Here is a 12095-nt window from a genome sequence, read left to right as displayed (position 1 = left end):
GGGCGTTATAATGTGACGGTCAATCCCACTATTCGTTGGTAAAAGAGTAGCCCAAGAGTTGGCGGTGGGTGGTGATGACTAGCTGCCTTCCCTCTAGTCTTACACTGCTACATTAGGGACGCTAGCGCAGATAGCCTTCGTGTAGCTTTGCGCGAAATTCAAAAACAAACAAAAGAAACAAACCTTTCCCACAAACGCGAATGTTATGATTTCTTGCTGAAAATTAAACAGGTCACTTTTAAGATTAAAAGTATCTACTTTAAGATTCTAAGTAGTTTAGGCCTAGTCTTTTATAAACGCTATACATACCAGCAACAATTTAATTGTAATTACGTTAAATGCGTGGACAGAGACAGATGTCGTTATGGTAAATTAGCCTAATAATGCTAACTGATCACAGCCACTGCTCACTTCCCTTTATCTATAGCATGGGGCCGAGCCTTTTATATCTCCCCTTTTATAAGCTAAAGACAGATCAGGTGTTAACACTTTGTGTTTAAATACAAAACAATTGTCCATCCATTAGCATTGCAACAAGCAGGCTACGGATTAATAGTGTAATCCTTGTATCGTTTCAGTTATCGTTACTTCCGTACACACACATGCTAATGGCTGCTCCACACTTCTACACTTCTAGGAGACAAGATTAAAGAAACTTAACGAGACTATCGGGCTCCTCCTTCTTCCTTTTTCTTTCGTTGCAAAGGGAGACTTTACAGACTGCTATGTGTGCATGTTCGTCCATTGTTGCACTACTTCTTGTACATGTTTGTCCATTGTTGTGAAAAATACTTTAGAAACGTATTCTGAATATTACAATGTATGTGTGCATGACTAATAAATTCAGAAACTCAAACAGAAACCTATATTGATCGTTACTTATGATAGGAATTACGGAAAACTGTGAGTCTGTTTGCCGGATTTGTGCTATACCGTATTGAAAGCTTGTATAATCATGTAATCAGCATGTATAAAAATAACTTTTACGATTATTAGTTTTGGGTTATACATATGGTATTGTATGTTTTTAGTAAAGCTGTAATAAGTTATTGTGTTTTGTTATATCTCGTTAGGTGTGAATGTTTTAGTAATATATCAGTGTTATTTTGTGTTACGTCTCTTGTTGTTGCTTTAGCGTTCTTGTAATATATCTGTAGCCTGTAGTATTATTTATATTGTTGTTTTAGCGTTCTCGTAATATATTAGTGTTATTTGGTGTTGCTGTTGTTTTACGTTCTTGTAATAGTGTTCTGTATAGCGTTATATATGTTATTAATTTAGCATTCTTATGATACAGTGTTCTGTATAGCGTTATATCTGTTGTTGTTTTAGTGTTCTTATAATACAGTGTCCTGTGTAGCGTTATATATCTGTTGTTAATTTAGCGTTCTTATAATACAGTGTTCTGCACAACGTTATATCTGTTGTTGTTTTAGCGTTCCTGTAATACAATGTTTTGTATAGCGTTATATCTGCTGTTGTTTTAGCGTTCTTGTAATACAATGTTTTGTATAGCGTTACATCTGTTGTTGTTTTAGCGTTCTTGTAATACAATGTTCTGTATAGCGTTATATCTGTTGTTGTTTTAGCGTTCTTGTAATACAGTGTTCTGTATAGCGTTATATCTGTTGTTGTTTTAGCGTTCTTGTAATACAATGTTCTGTATAGCGTTATATCTGCTGTTGTTTTAGCATTCTTGTAATACAGTGTTCTGTATAGCGTTATAGTTGTAGTTGTTTTGGCGTTCTTGTAATACAGTGTTCTGTATAGTGTTATAGCTGTAGTTGTTTTGGCGTTCTTGTAATATATATCTGCGTTCTTTAGTGTTACCTATGTCATTGATTTAGTGCTCTTGTGAGTATTTAGTATTTCTCATCGCAGGTAAGTCAGGTACAATTTTGGAATACTTACTCATATGTTGTGAGGAATATAAACGGTTAGTAAAACCTTAACAGTTTTGATAATATACAGTAGTTTGATTCTTAAGTACGTGTTACTCTAGCCAGCAGTCGCACAATAACACTAAGGATGTTGGAAGAACTTTGCTTATTATTTGTTTCGGATCTTCGCGCAAAGCTTCACAAGGGCTCTCTGCGTTCGCTATCTTTAATTTTGACTGATAGACTAGAGGGAAGGCATCTAGTCAACAGCATCCACCACCAATTTTGGACCACTGCAACCGAATATTGGGAGTTGATCATCACTCTTATAACGCACCCACGACCCCAAAGTGAGGAACGCGATTTTGCGGCAATGGGACACGAACCAAAGACCCTTGAATTCACAGTCCGGTACGATAACCATTAGGTTAAGGCCAGGCCAACATCTTTACAACAGCAGTAATTTTAAATTGTTGAGCTTTCAACTGGATTAATTTATTGATCAGAAAGGCTTTATCTGTAAGAATGTCATATGTTTTGCAATGCTTGGTTATTAATAGAGCAATTGAAAGCTTAAAACACATTTTCAAAGACTTCATTCTTTTTCAGTTAGTTCAATAATATACTTATATATATGAAATACAAAACGTTTATGTTTCATCTGCTAAAATGACTACTTCTTGTTCCGGAAATATAAGCATTTCATTATACTTATATCTTTTATGTGCTGCCAGTCATTTGTGTCTAGTATCCCTTTTGAAGCATTCACTACAAGAAGAATGTAAAGTAACTCGATTCAATCGATTCTCATCGTCAACCACAGAGGTTCTGAATAGGCGATTCGTGTTCGTTTTGCCAACAAATTTTAACTATTTTCTCTCCCCCCCCCCCGACCTTTCAATGTTCGAGGGGATAATTTTTCCGTTTGTCTGTAGACATCTGCTTTGCACATGATAGTAAAAGTTCTAAACAGCAGATTTAACTCGAACTTCACAGGTCACTTCCCTTGAGGCTGGGGAAGAATCCTGTTGGTCTTGAGGTTGAAAAGTGAAAGGTCACGACCATCATTTCAAAAAATAAAAATAAAGCGAATAAAGCCTTTTTTTTAAAGTACACCTCATTATCAAAGAGGCTGGCTTACAAGGAAATAATTTCAGTAGCTGAAAATATTCGTTCTATAGGCCACATACATATATATATATATACATGCATTACCGTGATATGGTGTCTATTGAGTAGTAGTTTAATATTTACGGAGGATTTTGCTTAAAATAAAAATATGGACGAATGGACATATAGCTAAGTAGAGAGACAGATAGGATATATTATATACAAATGGCTGTGGCATTTATTTCTTTACGATGTTGATTTTTCAGTAGTAAACTCGTCTCTGTGTGTTTCAGCTAAAGTTAAAAAAGAGTTAAATGACGGTAAGTCTTGTACTGTCTACAAGGATGACATATAATTCTGGAAATACAATAGGTTCTTATCTTTTTGTGTAATGAGACAAAATTATCACATCAACCGCAGGAATTACCACTTTCTCACAGTCATCAATCCAACCACATACTGCAACGTTAGCTCCTTCTTCTGTTTTTATACTCTTAAGAAAAAGAAAATATCGGAGAGTCAGTAGACTGTGCTGTCACACAATACTCTCAACAGACGTACAGATAAAACGGCTACCCTATTATTGTCCATTGGACACGGTTGTCAAACACTCACAACTCCCATAGCCCTGTCGCGTTAAGTCCCTTTATTGGTCTTTACGACCCGAAGAAATATCTCCCTAACCCCGCAAACGAATAGCAATTACCACGGGAGAAACTCCTTTACACTGATACACCACATCGGAAACTAGGCCTGAGAGAGAGATAATACATAGCGTTGGACTGGTCTTTGTTGTATGTAGCCTTTACAGTTTTTTCCACCGGCGGTCACATTTTCACAAGGCTAACAGGATTTTACTCTTGTGTTCTATCACGTATATGGTAGTCTTTCTGGGCTAATACATAAAAAAATAATAACGATATTGCAATGAATTTGTTAGTAAATATACTGATGCCGACTAGTTCTAAGAATCAAAGTTTTTCTGATAGAGTGACTTCTTGGCCGTGCTTATTGCTTAATCAAATCTTATAGAGCTTACTAATATTATGATTATCAGCATGAAACATTATCATTGCTCATTGCAAACGACCCCCCCCCCCACCCCAGTGGCACAGCGGTATGTCTGCGGACTTACAACGCTAGAAACCGGGTTTCGATACCCGTGGTGGGCAGAGCACAGATAGCCCATCGTGTAGCTTTGTGCTTAACTTCAAACAGTCATTGCAAACAAAACAATCTTTATATTTCTCAGGTTAGAACATTTTAAATATTAACCTAGTAGTCTGTGGTCGTGTTTCCTGAAATTCAGTGAAGTGGCTGTTGTCTTCTGGCCAATCTTATGTGTGAATGTTTTATGCACAGAAAAACAAAACAAAAAAACAATTGGTATCTAGTTTGTTTGTTAAAGAGTTTTCTATGTATACTTTAGCTGCAACTGCAAAGGTTTTAATATATTTTTATATATCTAAATTATATTTTGATGCTAGACTGTTCTAAATGAGATATACTTTTAAAAAAATTATATCGATTCACATAAAAATGATTTCTTTTAAGTGAAATAATATGAGATTTAATTTCATTTTATATATTGACGCATATTTTATTGATGACATAGATAAACTTGACTTTTATGAGATCCACTGTAGAATATGAGCTTTTCATGTCAGGTTGTGGCGCCTCTAGCTGGTACCATAATTTCTGTTTCCCCAACCGCATGGATACTATTTTCTATGTTCCGTGTACGAGCCGTCGCCGCAGGGTGCGTGCCAGAGCACGTGAGAGTTGACAAGTATCTGTACGCATCCTCAGTGACAGAGCACGCGGTTGACTTGCAGAGAAGTGTAAGTATTTTCAGTCTGCCTTTCGACGCGTCGCGGCAGAGACGTACTTTACGGTTACCAATAGACGTTAAATTTTTCAGTGGTAGCCGGATGTCAAGGTAGATTTTCGGGTGCTCGCTTTCCGTCTTTCCGTGGATAAATACAACTAAGCTCCTTGCCTGTAACATTTTAGGCCTAAACCCGTCTTGATGCTTCGATGGTTGAACATTATTTAATAGTGAGAGCGGTTTATAACGGAATTTCTTTACAAAGGTAACTCGTTTTGGTTTTAACATCGTATTCCTAAAACACGTTTTCTTTTCTTGTTATTGCTTTAATATTTCCTGTCCAGTACGAGGACATTTTCCAGAAAGTGATGTCATAGCAACAGATTTTAATACATTCGTACTTCCTGTATTAGATACGTCATTTCTTTAGGTTTAAGTTGAGAAAATTGCACTAATTTATTTTCAAAGTGGCTTATTGTCATGAAATACTCGAAGGGAAAATTTACTTGCACTGACATTTATAGCAGGAAAGTAAGTTGTGGAGAAAAACTTGTATTCTGTTTGTTCGTTTTGTGTTTACTTAGTGATTATAAGTATTATTTTATTACAAGTTGCAATATTTACAGTAAGGAAGAATATTTATAAAACGTACGACGTTTCGATCACTAGTGTGATCATTCTCAAGCACGCAAGTTTTAACGGTAAAGAAGGTTTTAGTATTTAGTTTTGTTAGATTGTTGATCGAAACGTCGTACCTGATTTAAAACTATTCTTCCTGACAGTAAATTAATTAGTTATATTCTGTTTTTGTTTTATCAGTCTATTTTAAGACACCAATTTTTAAATCACTGATTTACTTATATACCGTTCCTTAAAGGTGTGGTCTACGTATAACATCATATTGAGTAACTATAGTAAGTTTATGCTTGTCAAATATCGGGTGAAATCATCATATTGAGTAACTATAGTAACTTTATGCTTGTCGAATATCGGGTGAAATCACTGATTTTTTTTATTTAACAGACATAGAGAGTATCTCCAGTAAACAGTGAAGGTTGGTTGACGGTATATTTAATTAATTTTTTTGAGCACTGTAACTAACCAATTCACTGCCCACAAACAAATTGGTATGTAAAAAGTTTTGAAGAATGTGTTTGAAAAGCCAGTGGGATCCTACCGATGATTCTAGGGTTAATTTGGTTAAGCGTTTGTTAAACTTAGTCTAATACATGATTGTTCCTTATAGTTATGAATCTTTCTGATGAACCGAATAAAATATGAAGAATTCCTCAATGTTACTTGAATTAACCACTGATATATAGAACTTCTGGTTGACTTTCGGTGGTTGACCCATTATAAGCAATGGGAAAAGTTCACAGCTATGATAATTACACATGACTCTCTTCTCTTTTTCTTCTCGGTACTTGGGAAAACACAGTGCTTGTTTCAGTGCCGATTTGCACCCGTAGGTTAATGGCTGGTTGCTATGGTATTTAAAGCTTTATGACTGTTGGAATGTGAACGCGGTCTTATGCTTGCCCGCCTTGGTTCACAGTTTATAGAGAGGCAATAATTCTGTCACGGGACTGTTCACGTGACCTTCATAGAACCATTACGAGAGCGAACGGCGAACCTTTTTAATGGCTACAAGGAAACCTTAGGTTTCTTTCTTTGCTTACCCATCTAACCGTCCCTTCTCAACTTGTCCCATAGCTTCTTGCCAGTCCCTTGTCAGCACTTCCCGTGATGAGGTTGTTTTTTTATATTTTCATAGGGAGTGCTAGGAAGGGTCAGTAGACTGTGCTCGTGATACCTGTGTATTTTTATAAACAGTGCTAGGAAGGGTCCGTAGACTGTACTCGTGATACCTGTGTATTTTTTATAAGCAGTGCTAGGAAGGGTCAGTAGACTGTACTCGTGATACCTGTGTATATTTTATAAGCAATGCTAGGAAGGGTCAGTAGACTGTACTCGTGATACCTGTGTATTTTTTATAAGCAGTGCTAGGAAGGGTCAGTAGACTGTACTCGTGATACCTGTGTATTTTTTATAAACAATGCTAGGAAGGGTCAGTAGACTGTGCTCGTGATACCTGTACATTTAGATCGCCGCATGTTGACTTCCTAACTAGTAGTAATACACGAATTCTGTTTGTGTCGAAATGACGATTCTTGAATATTTACCCGTTCCGAAGTGGTCTCACGTATCCTATTTTAATCATACGTGCATATTTCAGATGTGACACGGGAACGTATTCTACGTGGAATTGCCTAGGTAATTAGTTTATTCAAACTGAGCGAAAATTCAGTGTTTCGTGTAGTAATTTGAAAATGAGAACGTTTAAACTCTTATAAGAGTCGTTCGTTACGTGTTACAAAATACTTTATATTGACTAGACGTAAGAATCAATATAATTCGTAGCTCAACTCTGTAAGTTTCAATGTTACCTTATAGTCTACATTTCTATAAACGTTAACTTTTTTTTAAATCTTTAAATAAACATTGCTTTGTTAAAGATGTTTAAAATACCAAACCACAGGGCATGCCATGTTTAGCTTAACATGTCATCTTGAGGATTAAGGCCTTTTATCGCCCACATCTACTCTGTGTTACACAAGTCGTCTTATGGGGCGTGAATTGGAATCTTCTGAAGACAAAAAAAAAAAAAGATCCTACATTGGTTTCGGTGGAGCATAGATCAGCATAAAAGTACGTGTTTAAACTAACATTGAAAACAAGCCTAGAAGTAGGACATAAACAAGAAACCTAGAAAAACAGACTACGAAACCAGTTGAGTCAGTCAAGTAAAATTTACTGTTGAGTTAAATAAATGTGCAGTACAAAGTAATTCCAAATTTTCCTAAGAAAGGAAGTGCTGTTATAAGTAATTTTATATTGTTTTAGTTTAAAGTAATCTTTTAGCTTATAGTAACCGTGCATAGAACATCTATATAACTCGTAATGATAAGACATGTTTATAAGGCATTTATTTCCACCCTGAAAGCAAAATTATGACTTTTTTCCATGGTCAGGGTTGCCCAACTTTGTGCTAGTATTTTAAGTACAGTCGCTGTGGCTGGACACCTTTATCGATGAAAAACGTATCGTGGCTTTATTAAAATTTATTGTTTTTTTTAAACACCAGATTAATACAGTAATACGTAAAACAAACATTTAAACAACGTTGATTCAAAGCGGAAGGAACTGAAAATAAAGTATGCTCCTAGCTTCATGTTTTGTTTATTTATTTTTCATTTCTGTATGGTGGTTGGCGGGCTAGTCAGAACTGCATCGCGGGATGGATGAGCCCCGACAGTTAGAAAACCTAGCCAGGAAGGCTCAGTTGTAAGCCCGCGGACTTGTAACGCTAAATATTGGGTTTCGATATCCGCTGTCGGCAGAGCACAAATAGCCCACTGTGAAGTTTTGCGCTTAATAACAAATAAACAAACAAAAGTTATTATAATAAAAACGACGTGCTTTATGTAACACTTTATAAAATTATTTAAATTGACGGCCAACAGGAGCCGCTCTTCTGGGAATATGTTGTATATGGAAAACATATAAAAGGTACTATGTTACATAAGTCAGCTGTTGAGCTTCTTCGTCACAGATTCATTGATATAAGTTATTATTGTCTTTTTACACTATTCTTAAAAATTAGACAAATAATAAACATTCTAAAGCAATTCACAAACAACGCTACCTAGCTCTGACCATGCTTGGATATCTGGCAAAATATTTAGATGCCTGTAATACAGCTAACGCCAAGTCATCTAGTAAGTTTCCTATACCTACTAAAACTATCTGCATCACTGATGCTAGTTATTAAGTTGCATCACTGTTATTATAGAAATTCGAGTAAATATGAAACTTGTTAGAAGAAATCCACGAATACAGAGCTCAATCCTTTTTGCGCGTTTCCGTTTTCACCAATCATATTTCGTTTTGTCTTTGATAGGGTGACATCAACTGTGTCAATGTTAAGCTGAGATATTGCGGGACAGAGACTCGCTGCCGGGTCATGAACCGAACACCTGTGAATAGTCTGTTTCGGTGCCCATTGTTACCAGCGATGACGTCGCTTTGTGATGATGAGGTTGGCTTATCATCGAAGGTGCAGAGAAGACTCAGCAGAATGAAGACAAAGAGGTGGAAATGGGAACTTTTTCATAATGTGGGCGTGGCGTGTATTTTGGTGTTAAGTTTGTGGTGCACGGCAGTAGCTTCAGAACACAACAACATTTATGCGTCCTATGCTACATTTAATGAAAGTGTAAACTTTACTCACATGGTGGTGGATCCTCGTTCTGGCCGAGTGTACGTAGGGGCTACAAACTGGCTGTATCAGTTCAACAGCTCACTAGACATGGAAGCGGAAGTTGAAACTGGACCTGTCCAGGACAGCATCCAGTGTTCTCCCACAGACTGTAGTAACCTGCGAAAAGTTGCCACAACTAACTTCAACAAAGTTCTAGTCATTGACGATGAAGCTGGTATGTTACTTGTTTGTGGAAGTGTCCACCAGGGAGCGTGTCGTCGTCATAGTTTGACAAATATCTCAATCTTGGAAGAGCTCATTCCAGTTCCTGTAGCTGCTAACGATGAAAATTCTTCAACTTATGCCTTTATTGGTCCGGGTCATTATTTCGGTCATCTTTCGCGGGTCTTTTACGTTGCTACCACCAACAGCCGCTTAGGGCCATACAGAGACATGGTTCCGGCAGTTACTAGTCGTAGTTTGGACGACGGACAGGGCAAGCTGTTCAATATCATTGAAAAGTCTTTTTCAACCATAGCTCGCGTGGACATAAGTTCACATCTTAGAGACTACTATCTGGTTAACTACATTTACGGATTTTTCTCTGGAGATTTTGTCTACTTTGCAACGGTTCAGAGGAAATCTCACTTGAGAGCATTGGAGGAGTGGGGCTTCGTTACCAGGTTGGCCCGTGTATGTACATCTGATGCTGGTTACAATACTTATACAGAGTTAACGTTACAATGTCTCGGAGAAGATGGGGTCGACTACAATCTGCTACAAGACGCCAGTCTTGTGGCATCAGGATCTGACCTGGCCGAAACTCTTCAGGTTCCTACAGGCAGTGATGTCCTGGTTGGTGTATTTGCCCAAAGTGCTGCCGACCACACATCTAGACCAGCCCGAAAATCAGCTCTATGTGTTTTTTCTTTAGCGGAAATAGAGCAGCGTTTTACTGAAAACATTCACATGTGTTATAACGGAAGTGTGGTCACTCGCAACATGGATTACATCGCAGGAAGTATAAAAGACTGCCCAGAACCAGGGGTAAGTAAACGTTCTTTTATACATTATTTGTTACTGGACATAATGTAGTAGCCTCCTGAAAAGTAATTCATCACGTTAAATATATATATAAAACTATCACTTGCCATTCTTTTAAATAGGAAGATTTTATAAAACAAACTATAGTTATAAATTTATAAGTATGTACTAAAGGCAAATTTTCAGTTACATTACAAATTTACATTTATGATTTGAAAGAACGTTGATGGGTAATGTTCACTGATGATCATGCCCGTGAGAGCAATTGATTGATGAAGACGCTTTCTGTCGTGCTTGCAAATTGGGAAGTGAAGACATTACTAATATTGGATTTTGATATTCAATACGTATAGGTATTAGCCAACTACAAGTGTGTACGAGGTTATAACAGATGAAATATATGAAACTTTAGAGTTTGGCAGGGGTTTACCGCAGTAAAAGAAACCCCTATACTCACTGACGTACACTGTTGGAGAGGAGTGAATTTTACAGTATAAATAAACGTTTCCATAGAAACTGCTGGTACTTTACGTTGTTTTGTCATGTTGAAAAGAACTTCCTAGTGAAAGTTTCACATCGTTTTCTATGGACAGTTATATTGTTAGTGAAGACATTTTTGTGCGTTTTTTGTTTTTAGTATCATTTAAAATATTGTCACTGTGAAAATTCTACAAATCTGAGTATTAAAAAAAAAGTGTCCATGAAAAATACCGAGTACTTCCAGCAGTTTGTCCAATTTTCTTTATGCATTTCTGATTCTTTTCACATATATTTGTGCACAGATAATATGAATATCACAATGAATATAGAAAAATAATCTCACAAAGTTTGATATTAAATATGTCAATACTAAACAATATATATGTGACAATCAACCGGTCCTTTTACGTCGTTCTCGTTATTCAAATGTGATGAAAAGACATTTCGTAATGGTTACTGTTAGGCTATTATAAATCATTCAGTAAAAGATATGCCTTAGGTATAAACATGACTTTAAAACTTTGCGTTACCTTGGTGAAGAGCTGTATCTTGATAAAATATTTTCTCTATAACTTAAATCTTGTTTTTTTTTTCGTTCTTTAGCTTTATTGAAAGTTTACTCTCATGTAATCTGAAAATCAAACCTTTTATCAACAAAATTTAAAATTTCCGTAAACTTTACGTAACACAAAAAGAAAAGAGCATGTGAATTTATTTTAGTTACGAAACAAATAATATATCAACCACAAGACTGAAGTGAAACTTACCGTATTTAACGAGATTTAGGAACGCATATTGCTATAAGAAGAGTATTTCAGTAAATCACCTGGTGGTAGCTTACATTGCAGTAGTCATGATAGGCGAGATTTTATTAAACAGTAATAGAAATTTATGATGGAGAAAGTGATTATGAAGTCTACAAATATAAGTTTTAAATCCAGTAAGTTTTATTTCACTATACATATGGTAACATTGTTCCTTGAAACTACACGTGAAACCTCTCCATACGTGGTTATCACGCTAGAGTATGTCTTATAAGTAGCAAATTCACGATGTTCAGTCAAAAGTTGTTTAAAGTGCGCCACTTTCAGATCGTTACAAAAATCCGCATGAGACTTACGTGGATATCATTGTTAACTTCTGTATTTTAAAATAGTATTCCCAGTTACTGATCATTAATTTGAATAAATCTCGCAAAACTTAGGAGAAAAAGGGATTGGTGCGTGCTCTTTTTGGAGCGAGCATAATGTTACTTGACTTACAGAAGAAAGTTTTTCAACCGAAACGGACATTGATTTTCCCGGCTGCTAATAGACTGCAACGTGAGAAAGGTTCTCTCTATGGTTAAGTCTGTTTACAAATTTATATAACTATTTATTTTCAAATTACTGTGTGTCGCTAAAGGTATTTCCTTTCAGTGTTTATGAATGTTTTTTACGAAAGTGTTTTTTTTTAAGATACTATCACAAGTCGCGTGACGCTTACAGAGAAA

The 12095-nt window shown here is 36.2% G+C and overlaps 1 protein-coding gene across 1 annotated transcript in view; it reads left to right on the top strand.

Moving 5' to 3' along the window:
- LOC106457672 (plexin-B-like) overlaps positions 1–12095 on the top strand; it is an 88247-nt gene that overhangs the window by 33825 nt on the left and 42327 nt on the right. The window contains exon 4 of the mRNA XM_022383692.1: positions 8780–10126. Within this exon, the coding sequence (XP_022239400.1) occupies positions 8843–10126 (1284 nt within the window). The 5' untranslated portion in view covers positions 8780–8842. The remainder of the gene's footprint in view (positions 1–8779; positions 10127–12095) is intronic.

The sequence above is a fragment of the Limulus polyphemus genome, unplaced genomic scaffold, assembly GCF_000517525.1.
Source record: "Limulus polyphemus unplaced genomic scaffold, Limulus_polyphemus-2.1.2 Scaffold360, whole genome shotgun sequence".
NCBI classification, from domain to species: Eukaryota; Metazoa; Arthropoda; class Merostomata; order Xiphosura; family Limulidae; genus Limulus; species Limulus polyphemus.
This window is presented reverse-complemented; position numbering and strand designations above follow the sequence as displayed.